This window comes from Mya arenaria, chromosome 17 (genome assembly GCF_026914265.1).
Source record: "Mya arenaria isolate MELC-2E11 chromosome 17, ASM2691426v1".
Classification (NCBI taxonomy): Eukaryota; Metazoa; Mollusca; class Bivalvia; order Myida; family Myidae; genus Mya; species Mya arenaria.
Window position 1 is genome coordinate 28931527 of NC_069138.1, and position 23863 is coordinate 28955389.

Sequence of the window (23863 nt, forward strand, 5' to 3'; positions counted from 1 at the left end):
CGGATCATAACACAGTACTAATAACCCTTTTATTATATACATTACTGGTTAGATAATTAAAAGCCACATGTTTTCAAAATAAATGTCATTTTTAAGACGCACTATTTTGTTTTATGATGTCATTTTTATTAACATCACGCAATGATACTTGTTATGATGTGACGTCACAAGAGTAGAATAAGGCCGTATTGCACTGGAGTGGAATACGGACTACAGTATTTTGCGATATGTATTGCGTGTGGATTTATGATGGGTATATAATAAATGTAATTACTTAGCTGACCAATTCTGCAGTTAACAGCCTTTAAGGTAACTTACAGTTATGTGTATTTTGGATGCCTCAGGTGGACCCTATACTATTCTACATGAATGTAAAAACATGTACCAAAATTACATTACAGTCAAACCTGTTGGTTCCCTATCCCAGGGACAGGCCAAAATACTTTGAACCTCGCGAATATTGAGCCAAGCAGAAATGCTTACATATAGTTAAAAGAAAATGGGCCTTTTCATCAAGTTCGAGCCAACGAGGTTATTATAACTAAGAGCCGAGTAATACCAAGCCAACAGGTTTCAACTGTACTAACAAACTCAAGGTTTTGAAAGATTGCTAAAATATACCATTTCACATCCATTGCAGTTGGAATAAAAAACTGTAATAAAGGTATCCATATATATGTTAGGTAATTTTCTTTATATATAATTAAGCTATCAGCGAGAAATTGCCCTTCAACTTATACTACAGATAATGGGGTATCCTTATTATAATCAAAATTCAACATTATAATCGTCAATTGCTGGATAAAATGAAACATTTATTTGTACTCGACCCCTTAACTTTGTTACAAGGAAATTGCAGGAAAAAAACCCAGAACGATGTGTAGACAAAAATTGAAATGTACATGAATACAAAAAAAGCTGGTGGTCAACCAACTTATAAAAAACTGTCTATACCGGTGAATAAACAAATAGAAAACTGTCTGTACTGGCGAACAAACTGTGAATAAAGGTAAACAAACGTTACATATGAGAAACTGTGAATAAAGGTAAACAAATATATGAGAAACTGTGAATAAATGTAAATAAACACCCTCAATTCCTGGGAATGTACATTCCCCGACACCAGTACACAACTAAAGTGTATTCACTTTAAACATACAACAACTAAAAGATAAAATTAAGCAATACCAAATATGAAACGCAGGCATTTGATTTATGACAATTCTGGGGAAAAAAGTTTGTCATAAATGTAATGATTCATAGTACTTTACTTCCATAGATTTATTCTAGATCACAATATTTGAATAATATGTATACAAACAGGTTCCCTTTCAAATTATAAGGAATGACCAGGGGAATGGGCCGTGTTTTTACCTACCAGGTGGTCTCGCAGTGCCGATTGTGAGCGGAGATTTTGCCTTCGTGCCCAAAATAGCGGGGAATGAGCCTTACCTAGGGTCCCTGGGGTGTGTGGGCATTTGGCGGGGATTTTACCAGCAGTTTGTCCCCGCAGGGCTTGGATTTTACCCGGGCTTGGCTGGACCAAAAGTCAAAGTCCCCGCTATCCCCCGGACCTGGGGGGCCGTGGTTACAATTGACTGGTACATAATTAGCTGAATTAAATATAACTTTATAGGTTTATAAAACCAGTGACTTTTGACTCAAGATGCCCTCATTGCCATATTTGTTAAAAGAATGCCATTTTTGTGAAAATTAAATGTTTTTGAAAAAGAAAGATAAATCAAAGAGACATTATTTCTTTTCCATTCAGGCTTAAAAAAACAACTGTTGGGATTTGGTTTCTAGACCTACATTAATATTTGGACATGCCAGTAGATATTTTTTTATGACCGTTATTGTTCTTCTTTAGGATTAATTTTCGGCAATTCCTTACCGGAGAAAGATGTGTTAATGTAGTCATATGATATGGCCACAGCCAGCTCTCTGTGTGAAAATGATATAATGACACAACTGTCAGGCCTTTTTCTATAGTTCCCACGGGTCCGATTAATGGACCCATTCCACTAGCAAAATGTGATAATTTTCCCAATCTGGCCAAAAAAAATCCCAATCAAAAGTAAAAAAACAACAACATTTTTTTTCATGAAAGTCTTTTTGCATGTAATGATTCATTCAACATCTTAATGAATTGTGTGATGTAATTTAGTTTTGGGGATTATTGACAATCAGATCTTGTTTTTCATCACATTCAGAGATCAATATGCAATATTAACTGTCATGATTTATTGCAATACATATTTATACTTACATGGATTGATATTTCAGCCATTTCAGGTCTTTTGAAAGAGGAAGAAGAAACTAATATCTTAATAATTTCTACATTTACAGAAGACAGAAAAGCTTGTTCTGTTAAGTGTAAAATTTTCATTTTTTTATGTAAAGCTATAATTTCTTCTCAAAATGGCATTGTTTGCAACGTAAATGTTCCCAAATTGTGTAGGGTCTTTTTTTCGAAATGGGCAGGCAAAGGCCTGACTTTACTAAAAAAAGATCAAACCTAACCTATATTTAGAAAGTGAAATCGAAAACAATTATTTTTTACACCTAAAGAAAGGGATGTTGTATGTGATTCTTGTTGAAATGCACAAAAAAGTTGTACATTTTTCATGCTCATCAAAAAACAAAGTTGAATGAGTCATCAATGCCAACTTATTTTCGAAAGATTGACCGTATCTTCTTTTTTTTTTACATGAAATAAATGATATATATTATGATAGAGACAGTGCATGTGATACATCTAAAGTTTATTTTGTGACATGGAGATAACGAGTTGTTGCATTAATGATCCTTGGATCAAGTTCGTACCTGGTCGAGGTCTACATCACGGCAGTACTACTGCTCTTACAGGGATGTGATTGACCTGGCAGCCAGAGGGCTGAAACATTTTCAGCCATGGGTTTATGGGGCGCTCTTTGGATCAAAAGCGCACTGCTGTAGAAGAAAAAATGGCTTTTTAGATGCTCTTTTGAGGGCTCTCCCGACTTTAAATTTGAAGCAAACTGGAATTTTAACTTAAACAACTAAAAGTAACCAAATAATTTTTTTCAGGTAAAAAAAATAATATATATATTATTTTTTTTAATTTATTTATTTTTTTTTTTTTTTTTTTTTTTGGGGGGGGGGGGGGGTCTCTGGGGCCATAAGATCCGCGGAATTCCGCGAATTTGCGGACAAATCACATCCTTTATCTTAGGAGTCTTAATACAAAGCTCCAAGGACACTACACAGTGACCAATCAACTCCTCTGTGATTTGTTGGGCAGTTGTTTGCTGGGGAAGGGTTTTACCTAGCCTGTATACATGAATTATAACTAATATCTGGTTTTGGTTACACACCACCATTGTTATTCCCTATGTAATTCAATGTAAAATTATAATTTTTAGACAACATTTAAAGGCATTTCGAGCGAATGCAGGCTATGATAACCACATATATTCTTAAAGTACAAGTTTAAATTACCTTTTAAGCCAATAAAAAAGGGGGGTCAAGTTATTCCTCAGAAAAATCACTCCACTTGAAAAACAAACTCTAAAAATTGTACCGTCCGCCATGACAGATCTTCCAAAATGACCTTTCAACTATAGGGCAGCGGTTTATGCTTTAATCTCTACTCTAAATGATAAATCAAGCAAGAATAGATACTTAAGGTATAAAAGTTTCAGGAATAATGATAGTTTTGATTGACAGTGTATTGAGCATGTGAAAACATGTCTATCAATCATAAGAACATTTATTTTTTTGAGAATTTTCCACACAACGGAAGTACATATGACGTAATGGTGACGTCATTCCTATAACTAAACCTGTCCCTGCATTTTTTATGAAAAACACTTTCGATTAGTCCTTCATACATAAATACACTCAAAGCTAGCTCAATCTGATAGTCTGTGTCAGGTTTTCCAGTTTCACTGCCTGTCACCCAAGTGCCTGTGCGTCTGTATTTTCTAAGGCGTTTTGGCCCAAAATGCCATTCTTTGAGGTTTTTCAACTGAACCTTGACTCAAATGGCATTCTAAGCATCAAATGGGTCAGTTCTACACATCTTTGCACCCATTTCAAGTTCTCGCAGTCAAATTTTCACCAAATTTGGACATTTTCAGTGCTCGTACAATTGCAGACGACTCATTTTAAAAAAAAAAATAGGCAAAAGTTGTGAAAACCAAGAAATAGCATATTTTGATCAACCGGACAAGATAAATGCATTTAATTGTGAACATTTGCCAGAAATAGTGAAATGCAATACATTACTTACCAAAAATAACACTTTTTAAACAAAGCAGTTTGGTCCCTTATAACTAAACCCGTCCCTGCATTTTTTATGAAAAACACTTTCGATTAGTCCTTCATACATAAATACACCCAAAGCTAGCTCAGTCTGATAGTCTGTGTCAGGTTTTCCAGTTTCACTGCCTGTCACCCAAGTGCCTGTGCGTCTGTATTTTCTAAGGCGTTTTGGCCCAAAATGCCATTCTTTGAGGTTTTTGAACTGAACCTTGACTCAAATGGCATTCTAAGCATCAAATGGGACAGTTCTACACATCTTTGCACCCATTTCAAGTTCTCTCAGTCAAATTTTCACCAAATTTGGACATTTTCTCATAACTTCAGATGTATGCCCGTACATCAGTAGAAGTAGTTCTTAAAATTCTAAATAATAGTATTATTTAACTGTGGTGTTTTAATGTGTATGTATTAGTACTAAGTATAAATTGATTGCCAGTGAAGTGTATTATTGCATAAGTAACCAAGATTCCTAAGAGTAAAGTCATTATTAAAGTTAAACTGCTAAATTAATATTACTTTGCGATCTACTTGCAGCGTAGTTAAATGTTAAGAAGTCTTACATAAACATCCATGGTTGTTATCGATGGAAAATGGCAGAGGTGTTCCGATTGAAACAGTTAACCCATGCTTACATGTACATTTTACCTGGAATTTAGTTTGTGCCGGAGTACTTGTGACAAACATATCCGCAGTGACCTGTGGGGCAGCTATTTGAGGGTAAAGGGTTCTACCAAGCCTGTATACATAACAAACATCATCATTTCTAACCTGTGGTTTTGACTGTATCGTAGTAGGACGGGACCCCTCACTAGTAACTATCCTCTCAACAATGACTTGTGGGGCAGTGGTTTGAGCAGGAAGGGTTTTCCCACCACCGTAATCTTTCTCTGGAAGACTGCCCTCCATATTAACATCATCAGGATGGTTTGAAACTAAAATGGAGAATACATTTATTAACAGAAGTGATATGTGATTAGTGTTAAACTTAAGACCTTTGTATCAGGAAAAAATCTCAAAGTACATATACACACAATAACATCAAGATTTTTTTTTAAGTGACACTCATATTTAAAATCAATACATACACATGTATAACAAACATAAGTTATGATTGATGAACCTTTCACTACTTATCACGGACCTATGGTTAATAGGTCCTAGTACTTACCGTACTTAATAATGAATTTATGGAAAACATAAATTTCTGATAACAAGATTCTAACCATGTATTTAATAGTTGAAAATGCAGATATTAAATGACTGGTTGGTCTAAGATTTACAGTAATCAACTATCGTCTCACATTAAAGCTAGAAATACTGTGTTTTCTGCACATTTCTTTCAATTTAAACACAGGTATCCTTCATAATAACCATTATTTTTTATATTTATCAATCCTTTTCGGTAAAATAAAACAACTGTATTAATTGAATTACCTGTTGTTTGGGAGTAAGAGTGCATCTTTAAATGGTGATATCACCATTTGGCCATTGTTTCGACAGCTGGGACATGTAAACTGACCAACCTAATTCCCTGTTTAAACAATTCAAACAAAATCTCACCTGTATCCCTGTTTTCTTTTTCTTCCCCATTGTGGAAGATTGACATAGCTTCAATGTTAAGGGCACACACGCCGCGCATAAATGCTTTCTTCATCATCTCCTCGTAGCGTTCTCGCTCCTGCCGCATGAACGCTACCTCACGCTGGGCAGCTGCTAGTTCATCATTTACCTGTTGATAGGTTATTCATTTAAAAGCTATTTACAAAAAACAGAGATTGCAAATGACTGCAAGCTTTTACCAGATAAAAAAACTTACTTCCTGTATGATGTTCAATCCCTGCTGCCAGCAAAACAATTGTTTTAAATCTTCATTATGATTATTATTTTTTTTTTGTGAATATTTTTCTGAATTAATTTCATGATACAGCATATCAAATTGATGTTTTTCAAAGTGTTAAGAGATATTTGATATTTGCTAACATCAAAAATTGCATAACATAGTGTTAAGAGATATTTGATATTTGCTAACATCAAAAATTGCAACTTATGTGCTTTTATTAAGACATTTTTTATGATTGCATTTCTTTTACAAATTAAATCATAGTGAAACATTCGAATGGTAATCTTTTAAGCAAAATTCAGCATCAACAATGAAGTTTCAATGAATTTAAGATTTTTCAGTTTTGAGTCTGAACATAGATTGAGTCTGTCTCTAAACACAAGTTGTTTATTTTATTTGAAAGTACCGTAGCAATATTTTTGCTGATAATTGCTGAAATTAGACCGAGGTTGGGGGACATCCCCTATCAGGTATTAAAGGGGCAAAAGGAGCCAGGTAGGCCAACACTTTTTGCTGGTTTTTCTTCCCGGCAACTGGATCATTATGAAAGCATTGAGACATGGGCTCAGATGAAATACATGTTTACTAGACAATTTTGAGTGTAAATGACTCAGACATGAGACTATTCCTAAATTGGGTCCGGGAGCACTCACTTTTTCCTCAAATCTATTCTCATGCATTTACTATTTTGACCTTTTTCATATTTTTACAGTAAGAACATTGTTGGTTTTCTACTCAGTTGAATTCATTTACTTAAAAGCTTTGTGAATATGGCTCAAGACCCACTGCATGTTCACCAGACTGTGATAGGTATTTAACCCTGGTTTTATTTTTCTCTCGTAAAGTTATCCTCACCTGAGCTAGTTTAGCATCATAGTCCTCTCTGAGTTGCACACAGACCTCCTGAGCCTTCGCCTGACATGCCTTCTCAATTCTCACCCGCCATTTTGTCTCAATGACTGAGTGCCAGGCGTCCCATACACGCCGAGACAGGCACCGCTCATGGTGCTTCCGAGCCAGCATTGAGCAGAAGTTCTGAAATATGAAGTGAATAAAACGTTTTATCAAAGAGTCAATAACATCATGGCCACAATTTCTTGAAAGTGCCTATAACAAGACGCTTATAATAGGACCCTTATAATGGGACTAAGCTTTGGTCTAATTTGTTAATTTCTAAGTTTTTTTTCGGATTTTAAAAAGATATCATATTTTATCATTATGTAATGAAGATTATAAAACAAGGGAGTTCTTGCTTTTTTACAAAGAAATAATTTTGCTATATCATTTTAAATTACATCACAGCTTCATGTTCTTATGAAAGGTCATTACATGTACAAATGTATATAAAATAAAGACGCATTCCACCTCTACTGACCTAAAGGATTGTTCAAGGATGTTTGCAGAACATTAAAAACAACTGGTGGGCTTTAAAATATCAAACTGTTTACAACAAAAATATGACCTTTTAAGTTATGAACCAGCTGTCCACAAACTGACAAAGTTCAATGTTTTCATAGAAATGTCTTTCACATCAGCTAACCTTTAAAGGTACGGAATGTATATGATACTTGACAACGTTGCTAGCTCGAACTTATGTAAATTATGCACTAGCTCAGTCATGGTTAAAGATTGTCTACAATCAATATCTAAGCAGACAAGGATTTCCCTATTTGATGGGCAGAAACTGTTTTACAGTATTGACGACATTTCAGTCTGTCAACAGCGATTGCCATTTATATCCTAAAATGAAATCACAACCCTTTTACCTGAAAATGTTTGTTAGTGGGAAACAGTGCTACATTTGGGTACATTGAGGGCTCTGAAAAAGTTTCATTGAGAACCCTGTAAAAGGCCCTAGAAAGGTAGATTAAGGGACATATAAAAGGTTGATTGATGGCCCTGAAATCTTTCAGATTGAGAGCCCTGAAAAAAAGTTAGATTGAGAGACCTTAAAAGGGTAGATTTAGGGCCCAGAAAAAGGCCAAATGAGGGCTTGAGGGCCCTGAAAATGCAGACTGAGGAACTTGAAAAAAGAAGATTAAGGGCCCTGAAAGAGGTAGATTGAGGGCCCTGAAATCTTTATGGTTGAGGGCCCATAAAAAGGTAGATTGAAAGCAATAACAAGAGCTGTCGTGTGACGAATGCCCCCGAATGTGACATTGACCTACGAACAAGGTCAGTACATGAAAAGTTGATCTTGCCTTTACGTGTCAAATACATATGGCAAGTTATTTTAAATTGCCTCTAAACATAAAAAAATACCACCCATACTTGACAACCTACACTGTTATGTCCTTATATTCAGAATTCCCTTGTGAATAAACACTTAGTGTATCTTTCACCTTAGAGGTAGGGACATGGGTCTTGCACACGACACGTCGTCTTGGTATGTGGAATACATGTAGCAAGTGATTTTAAAATCTGTCCATACAAGGGAAAGTTACAGCCCGGACACGACAACCTATACTCTATGTCCTTATATGCAGCACTCCATTGTAAATAAACACTATGTGTGACCTTGACCTTTGAGGCAGGGACACGAGTCTTGCACGCGACACGTTGTCTTGGTATGTGGAACACATGTGGCAAGTTACTTTAAAATCTGTCCATACAAGAGAAAGTTACAGCCCGGACACGACAACCTATACTCTATGTCCTTATATGCAGCACTCCATTGTGAATAAACACTAAGTGTGACCTTGACCTTTGAGGTAGGGACACAGGTCTTGCACGCGACACGTCGTCTTGGTATGTGGAACACATGTGGCAAGTTATTTTAAAATCTGTCCATACAAGGGAAAGTTACAGCCCGGACAGGACAACCTATACTCTATGTCCTTATATGCAGCACTCCATTGTAAATAAACACTAAGGGTGACCTTGACCTTTGAGGTAGGGACACGGGTCTTGCACGCGACACGTCGTCTTGGTATGTGAAACACATGTGGCAAGTTATTTTAAAATCTGTCCATACAAGAGAAAGTTACAGCCCGGACACGACAACCTATACTCTATGTCCTTATATGCAGCACTCTATTGTAAATAAACACTAAGTGTGACATTGACCTTTGAGGTAGGGACACAGGTCTTGCACGCGACACGTCGTCTTGGTATGTGGAACACATGTGGCAAGTCATTGTAAAATCTGTCCATACAAAAAAAAGTAACAGCCCGGACACGACAACCTATACTCTATATCCTTATATGCAGCACTCCATTGTGAATAAACACTAAGTGTGACCTTGACCTTTGAGGTAGGGACACGGGTCTTGCACGCGACACGTCGTCTTGGTATGTGGAACACATTTGGCAAGTTATTTTAAAATCTGTCCATACAAGGGAAAGTTACAGAGCCGGACGGACGGATTGACGGTGCGATTTTAATATGCCCACCTTCGGGGGCATAAAAAGGTAGGTTGAGAGCCCATTAATAAGGCTTCTTGAGGGCCTTGAAAGCAGGTTGAGGGTCCCGAAAATGCAGATTGTTGGACATGAAAGAGGTTGAATGATAGGCCTTGAAGAAGGTAGATTGAGGGCCTTGGGAAAAGATAGATTAAGGGCCCATGAAAAAAAGTAGCTTGAGAGCACTAAAAAGGTAGATTGAGGGTCCTGAAAAGGTACCATAAGGGCCCTGTACAACACATACTTCTCTCTTCATGTCATTATGTTTCATCTTCCATTCACAAAATGTCTTTGTCATCTCGACCCGGTCCCGCTGTTTCTGTAGGGCATTGGTCAGGTTTGAGATGACTTGGTCTTTACGCATGATCGATTTCTCATAGGTGGCAAGTAGTTCTTTAAGGCTGTCCATTTCTTCAAGAAGTTTGGTCTTTTCGGATGCGTGTCTATAAGGTGGGTATGGATAAAGATAGATTGGGTCTTCTTTTACCAAAATATTCAATTTAATCTGTCATGTTAGAATTGAAATACTTTGTGTCTGTAAAGTATGCATAACAATGTTTTATTATCTAAGAAAGCATGGTTGGTAACTCCCATGTGTAGGAATACTACATTCAAAATAACTCAACTCTTAATCAGGCAACAAACACTGTAACTCTGAAGTGTAATACACTTTTTATTTCATAATACACAGGTATAAAATGTCTTTCTGTGAGAAAGATCTACTTTAATTTTAGAGTGCATTAGTTTTGTGAAATGCATACACTAGTATCTATGACGGAAATAGTTTTTCACAGTTGGAACTTTCAATAAAAGGGCAGTAAATGACTACAATAATGCTGTTACCTTTCTTGTTCTTTGATGAGTTGTAATCTCCCTTGCTCTACGATCCTGATCTTTGAATGGCTGAACTCGGCCTGTTATATAAATAATGTTTAAAAAAATGTTTTTTAAATTAATGTATGATTATGTTTAACTAGTTTTACTTAAAGCATCATAAATCAAAACATTTTTTTGTGGCAACCTATACTGCGGTCCTTAGTGTATAAATGATTCAATTCATGGAAGTATGTATTTCTATATCAGTATTGTTCATTCAACAATTACATATTTCAATTGTATCTGGCATTTTATGTGACTTTTGGGTATAACTGTGTATTGTACTATAATTGAGAATGTTTGCTTTGCTTTTGTCTATAAATAAACTTCCATATCCGAATGTATAGTCAAAAATAAAATCATTTTTAAACATAAAATTGAAACGCGACAATTCATTTAACAAATCATAAATTAACTCTTTTCAAAATGTTGATTAAAAAAACATTGTGGCCTGTTACTAAAATACAAACAATTGAACCGGTAATTTATTTCTATCAATATGCAGTCATTTGCGAAATATATCCGAAGAAGTTGTGTTCAGCAGAAAATATTCCCATTTGCCAAAAGGTTGTTCATAGAAGGAATAAAAGTTGAGGTGTAAAATATAATGTTCTAATATCATAAGAACAGAAAAATACCGGTACTGTACTGAAATAAGGAAAGTGATGTATGATAGAAAATTACTTAAAATGCTTTAAGAATACAGGCCCTGGGCTTTATTTGAAGGTTGAACACTCGATAAAGAATACAACCCATGTACACGTACAATGACATTGCGTTTGAGGTCGAGACACCACTGGTCCATCATGTTCTCCATCTTGGCTACGTCCGGATCAACTGTTGCTGTGTAAACCTTCTCATATTCTCCAATAACCTCCTGTATGGATATAAGTCATTAGTTCGCTCAGTTAAAGGGTAGGAGGTTTGGATATAAATCATTTGTTCGCTCAGTTAAGGTATCATACAAACAAATATGGGAATGCCTTGCGACTCCATATTGTTTTGGCATCAATTGAAAGTAATTTAGGTGCAGACACAGAAAATGTAACACTTATACAAAAAAGTACTGAACAAACAAGCTTTTCTCGCCTTGAAAAATTGCAAAATAGGTCACATCTGATTTAAAATCAGAGTTTCAAACAATGTCCGATTTTTTTTTAAAGAGTTTGAAAAATCCGATTTTGTAAGGTAATTTTCCTTTTCGACTAACCATTTATTTGAACTTGCTTTTTTGAAACATCAAGAATTAGTTTTCATAAAATTATACATTAAATATTTTAAATTGGCATGTTGAAGCAGCTCATTCACTTACATGGGGTGGAATTATTTTTTCCAGCACTGGTCACATGACAAGAAACACTGGTCAGGTTTGCAAGAATATAAAATACTACAATGTTTTCCATATTACATGTGGATAGTACCATGTGTGAATAATTGCAGCACATTTCATAATAATTATTATGGTATTTTGAATGGTTTTAAGGGCCAACATGTTTACACCATGAAGAACAAAGAGGACACCAAGGCTATGCAACACAATTATTTCTAAAAAATAAAATTAGCTAAAAAAATAAATAAAATTATGTAAAACTAGTGCAAACTGTGGCTACAGTGTATTTACCTCCCTTTCTCGATCTCTGGGCCCAGAACTCCTAGAGGAGCCCCGCGAAACCAGGTAGTGACTGGGGATTGGGTCTGCAACATACATAAAATGTCAAGCATATGAAAAATTTAAATATTGTTTTCATTGTTAATGCCCATTATAGATGAAATTTTCCGAGGCTTTTTATCCCTCTTAGAGATCATGCCAGAAGGCATAAGTAGTCTAAAATGATCATGTTTGCGTGCCAAAAAACTACAACACTCACATATTAAAAACACAGGTTTTGTTGAGATAATAAAATTGAAAGTTTATATGATGAAGGCCACTTGCCCTAAATATAAAGATGTTATAATATAGCATGTAAATGGACAAAATCGTTTAAAATCCCCTTGAAGTTTCACCCACCATGGGGTCGCTCCTCCTCAATATCACTGGTATCGCGGGCCTGGGACCCAATGGGGCTATGACCCCCAAAGTCAGGGAGGGGCTCTACTCTCGGGGACCGGCCAGTGTTGATAGGGGTCACATCTGTCGCATCAGACAGCTCTGTGAAATAGAGGTTACAATAAAAGTTTAAGACAATAATGTGTCATCAGTCATTAAAATTATACTTTTGTAACAACAAACCAGATTGTATAACATTGCTGGTGCGTATTCCAACAACTTTATTAAGAATTATTTAAATTAAACATAACTTTGTACATATTGACTCAAGCACTACAAGCATAAACCAACACTAGCCCATTTTCCTTCATCAGTCAATGGTTATAACTTTACAATTATTTTAGACTGAGAGAAATGGGCAAAGGTACACACATGTATGTTGCCATTAGAAGCATATGACTATCTGAAAAAGTTTTCGAGTCTTGTAAAAGGTTCAAATTTTTGCACAACAACACTGGCATCTACATTATAACATCAAGGCTACGCCAATACCTTAAAAACCCAACATACCATCATCCTCCTGTTGCCTAGACTGTGAGGGCGGTTCACGTCTAGATGCCGAACGCTGGCTCATCTGCAGGAAGGATTCCCGAGGGTCCATCAATGTCTGAGGTAGCTGATTAGGGTCATACTTCGGTATAACAACTGCAAACTTCAGAAGCTCATCATATTCATCCTGTAATATAGAAAAGATTTTTGGCAATAATGCAAAAGAAATAAATGGTTTGGTAAGGGTTATATCTTGTCCAAAAACAGGTAGGATAGGTTTTTTTTATTATTACTCCATGTTAGAACTATATTGTCATCAATGCAGAATGGCATTTAGGTAATCTTCAATGATTAGCTTTTTAAACTACTGTCGAACCCTGTTGGTTCGAACTCGCTTGGCTCGAATTTCTCGTTGGCTCGAACTAGATGTAAAGGACCGAATCTTTATACTGAAGGTAAACAATTCCTCTTGGCTCGAATTTTCCGAGGTTAGAGGTATTTGTGCCGGTCCCTGGGAGTTTGAGCCAACGGGGTTGAACTGTACAAGGCTATAAAAATGTACTGTTATGCGACTATTTCAGGGGTTGGTGACCTGAATGAGAAGTTTTTTTTTAAAACCACGCAAGACAAATGTACCGTTATTTATTGTGGTTAGCCCACAACGAGATTAATGACATCGTCGTTAATTTTTAAATGTGAAATATTTGATGAAGTGCTACAATAGTTAATATTTGAATATAAACAACAGCTGAAACAGAGGTTTCAAACTTTGTTAGAAATACAGAAAATCAAAATTGTATCTATTAAACTTCCAGACCAGTAACGATAATGTTCACAACATTGTCAACTTAAACAAAGTACTGAACAATCAGCCCTCTATTTTGAAAAAAAATTGATTGGCCCCAAGCAAGAAATCCTATAAAATATTGATTGGCTGCAGGTGCCTATTCCTATGAAATACTCTAACCAAATAACATATATTTATTATCTGAAGTCATTGGGTCAGTTACCAATTAAGAACATTACTTACGTAACTTAGTGATGGTAAAAATATTTTATCTGATTGGATGACAGTGTTTTTTTAAAATCTGCTGTTCGTTTATTTTGGTAAGTCAGCCGTTATCAATTTTAATCAGGTGCATTGGTAGATTTAAACTGATGCTTTATCAGTAGCAAACAAATAATCTCAATCACTAAGCATTTTTGTATGCAATTATTAAATAAATAGGCTCGGTGACTGTGACAAGCCAGGCAAGCTTTTTTATAAAGAAAGTGCACAGTAATAACCTTTAAGCATTACTTAACTCAAATGTCTGACTCAACACTGTTGCAAAGTTGTGTTTTCATTGTTACCTGAAGTCTGGTCGAGACACTGCTCCCTGGGGACAAGGGTGGCATGTCCGGGATGCTGACGTCACTCGCAGAACTCACAAATGACATCTTGAATGATGATTAATTCTGTAAATTGTACATAAAATATATTATTATACAACCATATTAACCCCAGAATAGATTCATGAGGATCTCAGGTCCATTGATAACAAAACACAAATATAATCGCTATTTTTTAATATTTTACAAAAGTTTTAGAGAGTTACACAAAATTCAATGCATATATTTTTTTTAAATGATTTTATAAAAAGATTATTTTGTAGATTTGATATGCAGAATTCTTAAACCACTAAAACAATAGACATTGAAAGTTTTTGTTATTCAAATTGTTTATTCAGAGCATCCGAAAACAAAAACACATTTTTATAATTCCCAGACCAAGACATCAACCCAGGAACCTTAACGCTTGATTAAGTAAGCTGGACTGGCCAAAATTGCAATCAAAATGTCAGGTAACTGTGGAAAAAACTCCCAAACCAGGGATTTTGACACATTTCCATTCTGCAAGGTTGGTATTTCAAAAAAAATTGCAGTTTGTCTCCTCTTGATCTGCCTGCCAATCCCTTGGGAATAGGGCAAAACATTGATGCATAAGTGTGTCAAGTACATGTGATTTGACTATTTTTGCAGTCATCGAAATTAGACTTTTGGATCAACAAGCCCGAATTATTATACTATTGCTTGGCATCAAATTTTTGAACAAGCCCTGCTATATAAAATTCAGAAATTGAGCAAGCCTGAAAGACATTTTACCTGTGCAGGGCTTCCCGGCTTTCGCTAATTTCAACCACTGTTTTTGTATCATCAGTTATAACTTATTGATGTGCTAGTCGAAACTCGGAACTTTGAGATTGACCCACAATTTAAAAAAATTACAATATTTGTAACAATATATTACCTCACCTATAACTATAATCATTTCGATATAGTTATACAGATGTACAGTATACGTTCTTATAATAATCAAGTTCTATAAAAAAAAATCATGTTTGAACAAGTTCTACAGGACAGTGCCAATTTTGCAGATATCTCCATAAAATTATATCGAACAGCATGTCAACATTAAATCATACTTTGAGGTAAACAGAACAGTAGATGTCACCACGTTCGAACGTTGAATTACAAGTTGTATGCGCTATCTAACGATTACAATTTAAAGCAGAGCTACCCGTTCCACCATTTTGTAAACAATGCAAACAAAATATCTATCGGTGGTTTTCATTGGATAGTTTGCCATAAAACACGTATTTCTATTGGTTCAAACGAAATCATGAACTCTTTTTAAAACGTCTTCAGTCAGAACGGCCAAACGGTCAATAAACAAAATAAAAAAAATTACGCACAGGTCTCAAATTTTCGTGAACAAGGGTTAATGATTTTTTTTAGATAAAATACTTTATTTATTCGGAGATGTGGAAGAAGATATAATTTTAGAGTGTATTTTTTGCTTAACTGGTCCTCTAGCTGTTTGCAAATCTAGATTTTGGTTGTTCCGGGGATGACCTCTCAATAAGTTGTAAGGTACAGAATTCAAATAGACAACATTTCATAGGAAAATAATTATTATTGCAAATCTGCTATTTGTACCCATAAGTATGACAGTGACTGCCACAGAACTCGTGACGTTTAGCGTTCGATGACATCATATAGGAAGCAAATTGCATCGAGTAGCCCAAGAAATAGCGTTTTCAAGGAAAGCAAACGCGTAAGATTAAAACACATCACTATATAGCTAAACCTTTGAAAATAGAAGTAAATTGTAAGTCGTGTAGTGTCATATCTTTGGAGATAACAACAATGTAGTGTTCCAATTATTTCTTCAATAATATATATATATATATAACTAAGACAGGGGATGGTACCGCCGCAGCTGCTAGAATAAAACATATAGCCTGAGTACGCTGACTGTCCGTAACACATATATGATCTATCTATCTAGTTAATAAAGGTGGTAACTCATACGTTTATATTAAAAGTATATCTTGCAAACCAATAGCGGGGTATCAATTCTCAATGTCCCTCTTTAAAGTCGTGAAACATCGACCGCTACTCCAATTAATTGCATATCCGATCAAAAACTTCTTTTAAATGTTTTTTGAATATCTTAGTAGTAATTTATATTACTTTCATAATTATGCAGGGGACCTCATGGGACTATTAATAAGTTTACATGTAGAATGGTAACGTGTAGCCGACATTACAATCTTATCGATTAAATACTTCACGTCACCGATTCTGTCGCCAATGCTGTCAATTTCTAATAATTGTCAATTCGAATTATCGTAAAACAGACTTTTTTATCAGTTAATTAAAAGTAGTGAAAATATCAATTTATATTTTTCACTGCAAACTAAGGAGTGAACATATCAACTTTAAGACTGAGTACCTCACTTTTGAACACGTAAATTATGTCAAAACAATAAATTGATCTTAGAAAAGATCATATATGTTTGAATAAAGATTTTTTAGAAACATTAAAAAAAAAACATACAGTTTATTCGGGCAATGGCATTCCCAGCTTTCAACATTTACAAGTCGACCAATACGATGCGCTAGTAATAATATTGTGAGTTTTTCTCTCTTGATACAGACCGAACGACCGAGCATTTCAGGTTTGAATGTCGTTTTATATTTTAAATCTTATAAATTTTGACATTGAAAGGAACTCCGCCCCCCACTGAATTTCAAAACAAATTTGGACATTTTTTTAAATACCACTTTATCGATATCTTCCAAATCTCGCTAAAATGATCAAACACTTCAGATTACAGATTGAAAAAACATGTACCGTAATTCTTTGTAGTATGCGAAACACACAATAACATAAATGTAGGCGATTTATTTCAGAAAAAAACCCTTTCTCTTAAAAATTAGATTTCAAGGAATCGCTTCCTGACGTTACTCTACCGGATATTTCGCTATAATTACACGTCAACTTCCATTCCTTAAATGAACTGGCTTTCGGCAATTGCGTTTATCAATCGATGAACGCATCATCTTCGGATATGTTCGGATCGTAATTCATCGCATAACAATATACATGAACACTATTGATCTTGTTATTGTTGTATTGTGTCAGCAGGTCCCGTTAAATATAAATCAACATTTTGGAAAGTTTTAATTTATTGCACTTGAAATGAATTGTTGCCATAAGTGTTTCAATTTTACGTTTAAAGTGATTTCAAGTGGCTGATCCTTTCCCGCATTATTGTGACGTCATTTGAAAAAAAAACTTTCCGGTTACAATCGGGTCGTTCTATTTACAGAATGGGTAAGAAAGGATTACTGAAAGGTTTTCTTAAATGAAATAAAGTATTTTTTTAACAATTATTGAATGAAATAATGAACTATTGGTGTAAATATAAGTAATGAATTGCGGGGTTGATGTCATTATCGGGGATATGAACGCAAATGTGCTGGTCAAAGTACCCGTGGAGTCCTTTGGACTCCACACACTTTGACCAGCCCAATTGCGTTCATACCCCGATAATGACATCAACCCCGCAATTCATTACTTAAATGACGTGCAACTAACGTTTAATTCCAAGACTGGTACCCCCATTCTCTGTTCTTCAAAAAGATAAGATTTTCACCAAAAAGTAACATAGGGTCTATAGTTATTTCCAATCACATCAGCCTTTTTTCAATGATGTATTTCACCATAACGGTGTGTCTTTTTTATATACCCCAGATTGTCCAACCGCAGTGAACAATAACCATACACAGCGTAATGAAACGAAAATGATTTTAATTCGATTGCAGAAAACTAAGACAAGTGCGATGTACACACGGTTTCAATATGAAATTTTGTGCTTGTATGTTTATGCCATTTAATTCTGTATACTTTTTAAACAAAATGAACAAAACGATATCTCGCCAATTTTTAGTCACGCTCTTCTTACAGAACAAGGTGATTGTGTTCAAAGGGTAAAATTGTCCGCCTTTCACCTAAAAGGTTGTGGCTTCGATCCATACCAGGAGTTCTTTCCCATGGCCTCGCGAAATTTACAGCAGTATTTGTTTGTAACCAGAATAACTTTAAGTGATTCTATACGCTATCAATTTTCGTCACGATCGAGCTGAAAGAAATTCTTATAAACTAGAAAACAAAACAAAACAGAATGACACGGAAATTTAATTTGACTCAATTGCAGTAATATGGTATCGTGTCTCGAAATACAAACAGCAAAGCTAAATTACAATTATTCAATTATCATACTTATAACATAACACATACATATCCAGATACATTCTAAACTCGCTATGTCGAACTCTGTTACATCGATGTTCTGATTATGTCGAACTTTTTTCGAATGTGTTGGATTTATTTATACTCTTTTTGTATTTTGGTTTTATCAAATGGTTGTTATCTCGAAGAATTTCCCGCGGTCCAAACGAATTCGACATAGCGAGTTTTGACTGTATATTCAATGGTCACATATAAATATATACTATTAACAGAAAAGTGATAATTGTCGAAGAGGAAATGATTAAGTGTAAGTATCAATCAACTAATTTTAATTGCATCACCATATTCTAACCACTGCTTTTAAAGGGGCTGTCTCACAGATGATAAAATAGCGGGAAAAAAAAGAAAATTGTCGAAAACTGACATAAACTTGGCATCGATGTGTACAATGCATTGAAATTTACTATCTGAAGTAGCACATAGTTTACAATGTATTTAAGTTCAGCAGTTATTTCGTATTTTTCCATTAAAAAAGATTACTGGGTATGTCTACCAGGTAGAATTCATTCCTTATGCGTAATTGGCTAGTCGGTGTTATCACGTGATATTACCGAGGTAGGTGTATAGGTTAATTATGTCACCCGATTAGAGTAAGCCTTAGTAGCTCAGTTAATAAGACGTTGGACTTCTATTTCGGCGACGCAGGTTCGAACCCGGTCACCGACACAATTTTTTTTTTACATTTTGGTATTTTTTTTTACAATTATGATATCAAAGCGTAACACATTCTATAAGATAATTGTACTGAGATTCGTTACAGAAAAAAACTTTTTTTGGTGCCAATCTGTGACACAGTCCCTTTAAAGAAGATGACATAGCAAACTTACCTGACAATTAAATGTCTTAAAGTTTCCATTTACACAAAACAGTTTATATACTATTTATCATAAAATTATATCTACGTGTATTAGGCGTAACTAAAAAAAACTGTTTGTTTCCTGTTTCCAGAATTACCCTATTATTTCTATCCAGCTTTATATATTTATTGCCATTGGATATAAAACATTCTAACTGTTATATTTTCTCCTGTTATGTTTTTAAATGTAGTTTCGTGCTTCGGAAAGACGAATAAGTTAGTTGTTTTATTGAACACTCTAGTTAACAACTTTCGCCTACGTCTACAAAAAAGCACGACAAGAAAACCAAACTTGAGGGAAAAAGTTGTTAAAATATAATCAAATATCATTTCTACGAAAAGTACGAATACACACACAAAGAGCACATGCGAGACGCATTCAATAAATAATGTAACTTTTTCTATTTTTGTTCCAATATATTTTTAAAATGGCAGCAAACAATGAGCTAAATATTACAGCAAACAATGAATATAAATTTCATAATAACTGCTCCTATCATGCGCGTAATCAAAATGTCATTCCTAAAAGAGCTCCCTACTTCAGTTGAGCGCGAAAAATCCAGGGTAATTACAAGCATGTCCTCTTGTTGGTTATTACAAATTCCAGAATAGTATAACATTTCATTCGCTTAAGCATAAGCCGGGTTCAAATCCAAATACCAGCGAATCTCGTTTTTCAAGCCCAGCACACGAAGACTCATTTTGTAAGTAACTGACATAAGCTCATGTGAATGTGACCGGCAAAGACACATATTAAATAACCGTGCATTGGGAGTCGTATGTCATCATTTTCCAGTGTACAACACGGTCCAATTTATAAAAAATATTTACATCAAAAAGAATGAAAAAAACATTTAGGGGTGGTATTTGATAATATTCCAAATAAGTTAATCTTATGTTCACACATCATTAAATTCATTCACACTTTTGGTCAGTTATCAATAACAAGTAATCCGATTAGCTACATCATTCTTGGGTCCAATTAAGACCAATTTTCAATACCACCCCGTTAACAAATATATACATAAAGAAGCTTTGACAAGCAACACGTTAAACACATGCTTATTTTATATGCATTGCAATCGTTACAGATAAAGGTTAAAGTTATAATTATGTACAATAAAATTTGAAATATTAGTTCAAAGAGTTTAAATTTTGATTTTTTTCCTCGTTATGATTTTAAAGCTGCACTCTCACAGATTGAACGTTTTTACAACTTTTTTATTTTTTGTCTTGAAACGAGCCAATTTTTGCGAAAATCCATGGACACCAGTTATATACGACTGCTGACAACAAAATAAGATCGCAGATTTTTATATTTAAATTCAAAAATTGATGTTTTATGCATTTTTCTTAAACGGTTTAAGCCATTAAACATTCATTTTCGAACAGATATATGAAAATCTACGAAGACAATAAATAAATAAAAGTTCTAAAAATGGTATATCTGTGAGAGTGCACCTTTAAATGCATAAACTGTAACCATATACACACACACTTATCTAATAAAAATCACAGTTATTAAACATGCGTAGATAGTGTATTAAAAAGGCCAAATAAAACATTTAATATAAGAAATTGATTTTGTTCCTATTTCTCAGCCAAAATAGAATAATAGGAAATTATTTGAGATAAGGCATATACATTTCTATTAAACTATATAAATATATGTACATTTGCACATATTTTAAGCGCATTTTTGACTTCAATTTTGAAATTGAATTAATTTTTGAAAATATAATCCAAAGTTACCTCCCTTGTTTGTGTTATTGCGCATGACAGATATGATTAAAATTTACCTGGCTTTAATCAAGTTACAATGTAACTGAAATTGAATACGCCTGTCATGCATTATACATAAAAAACATAAACGAAAACCATGAAGGGTCGCCCAATTTCTAAATGTCAGATTTCTATAGAAATAAAATATTAAGTTCAAATAAGTACAATAACAACGCGTCCATGTTAAAATGGTCTATGCTGAGTGTGGTTTTGCTGGCACTATCTTTGGCGATTTGAATTTTTTGAATAACGGATTTGTTGGTCGAGATGGGGGTCTCTTCGGTTCAAACAGACTGTTTTCCGGTACATCCTGCATGTTTTCAGACGGTGTTTTCATTTCAGCGGGCTGATCATCTTCGTCGGGTTTGAAGTCGCTAGAGTCTTCGTTACCATCATTTACGTTTTCATTTTGATTATTTTTAACATCACATTCATTACTTTGTGTTCCTACTTCGTAAGCACTCTTCGCCGTGATACCATTCATGCCATTTCGTAGTCCATGGATAAAATTAACTAATTTACCGAGGTCTAACAGAACAAACGTCCCAAAGACTACACATAAAACACCACATCCTATCCATCCAATCGCGATGGACGATGTTCGATTATCCTCGGCTGAACTATGTTTCCGACGGTACGCAGATAGATCACGCGCGTCTAGCGTCATATTCTTCACCAGAATATCGATTATTTGCTCGTTCGTCAAATTCTCGAAAGCTTTCGTTCCACAGAGACATGGCCAAATATAGATGGGCTTGAAACCGGCCGGATCTGTAAACAAAACAAATACAAAACCTGGCCACAGTTTCTCGAAATTCCTCATGAGCGTACCCAACTCAGTACAGTATTTAAAGGTACTCGCTAATGTTTTTTTTGTAAAGCTAAGATACCAAAAGCTGGTACCCTTCTGCAAATGTTGATATATGCTAAAATACTGTCTGAAGACCACAATTTTCATAAGCGTTAATGACGCTAATGATTACTTAATTATAGCTTTGTTGTTGCTTGATTGGTTGATTGACTTTATCACGTGATGTTATCAATGTATTGTTAAGAGGTCGAAATATCTATAAGTTTGGTGACAGTCCCTCGATCTGGTCTTGTGGTTCAGGCGTCGGTTTTCTATTTTTTCTTGACTTTTCCGGCGTGTGGTCACATCCCATTAGATCCCAATTAGTTTTTTTATACTATAATTGTATTTTTTTCTGCAATTTCGACACCATAGAGTAAAATAACGAAAAAAAGTGATTTCAGATAGATTACAGGGAAAACTTATTTTTTATCCAAAAACATGAGCGAGTACCTTTAAGTCCTGTGTATATTGTAAATATAAAGAAAATGAATTCTGATTCTTAATATTTCAAATATGATTTTGAGCGTAAACCTCTTTTGTAAAGTCATAAAATCTAAAAAAAAACCACACAATTAAAATCACTATTGTTTAAGTAATCACTCATGTATATTTATTGCTCTTTTGACTCAAATTCTATATTAATATAAGCTATGAGAAAATATGATGCTATCAGAATGCGCATATTATATTAATGAGTTTTCAACTATATTGCTGAATAATAGAAATGAAACACGCTAAACAGCTTTAAATGATTTTCTGGACTTTTTGAAAATACTACGAATATTTTTGAAAATCGTGTGCATGCACGGTTTATATTGCTTGGGTCGAGCTTCGCCAATGATCATACTCAGTGTAGAAGCTGAAAGGTTCACCAATAACAATCAAGCTTCGATTGCTTCTTAAGTTTGATAAAGTTTGGGTTCACATGCAAAAGAGTGTTGTTTTTTAACAGAAATATAAGGACACTTGAGAACGATTTTTGCTTAATTTCATTCTTTATTTTGAAAGTTTTTCAAATTAAAGTAATTAATTACAAGGCAGTTTGGGGTGGAAAAGGAAATGTTAAAGCTACTTAAAAAATAAGAAAAAAACAATGTGTTAGAGAAGTTTCCATTGCGATTGCACACTTTCTTTTGCAATGGAGTGAACGGCTTCCACCCCAAAATTCAAATTTGATACAAGTTTGATAGCGGTATGGTACATGAAATAATTTTAGATTTTCTTAAAGATGCACTCTTACTCCCACATAAGATGTACCACAATTAATACTATTGTTTTATTATTCCAAAAAGGATGAATAAATGTCTAAAGAAGGATACCTATTTTAATTTGAAAGAAATGTGCATAAAACACAGTATTTCTACCATTTGAGAAACGACACTTAGTGTGTACAGTATTTTTGGTATTATTAAACATGCACGTTTACTCCCAAATAACATCTTACACAATTAATAATATTGTTTTGATATTCCGAAAATTATGAATAAATGTCGAAAACAATGGTTCTTGTGAAGGATATCGAATGTATTTGAAAGAAATGAGCATAATACGGTATTTCTACCTTATGAGACTATAGTATACCACAGTAAATTAATCTTTTAGCATTCACCAATCATTTAATATTTTTGCACTTTTAGCTATTAAATACACGGTTACATTCTTGTTATCAGTAATTAATATTTTCCATAAATGCATCATTAAGTAAGTAGTTAAAGGTTTATTAGTCAAACTATATGTTTGCTATACATGTGTATGCATTGATATTGAATTGA

General features: G+C 34.5%; 1 protein-coding gene across 1 annotated transcript in view; it reads right to left on the reverse strand.

Moving 5' to 3' along the window:
• Positions 1-15526, reverse strand: part of LOC128222690 (centrosomal protein POC5-like) — a 29967-nt gene extending 14441 nt beyond the window's left edge. Inside the window, exons 1-11 of the mRNA XM_052931776.1 lie at positions 15425-15526; positions 14313-14417; positions 12981-13146; positions 12432-12572; positions 12045-12118; positions 11190-11300; positions 10391-10461; positions 9792-9990; positions 7001-7180; positions 5866-6034; positions 5074-5237 (exon numbers count right to left, since the gene is read on the reverse strand). Coding sequence (XP_052787736.1) covers positions 5074-5237; positions 5866-6034; positions 7001-7180; positions 9792-9990; positions 10391-10461; positions 11190-11300; positions 12045-12118; positions 12432-12572; positions 12981-13146; positions 14313-14399 — 1362 coding nt within the window. The 5' untranslated portion in view covers positions 14400-14417; positions 15425-15526. The remainder of the gene's footprint in view (positions 1-5073; positions 5238-5865; positions 6035-7000; positions 7181-9791; positions 9991-10390; positions 10462-11189; positions 11301-12044; positions 12119-12431; positions 12573-12980; positions 13147-14312; positions 14418-15424) is intronic.
• Between the last annotated feature and the right edge of the window lie 8337 nt (positions 15527-23863).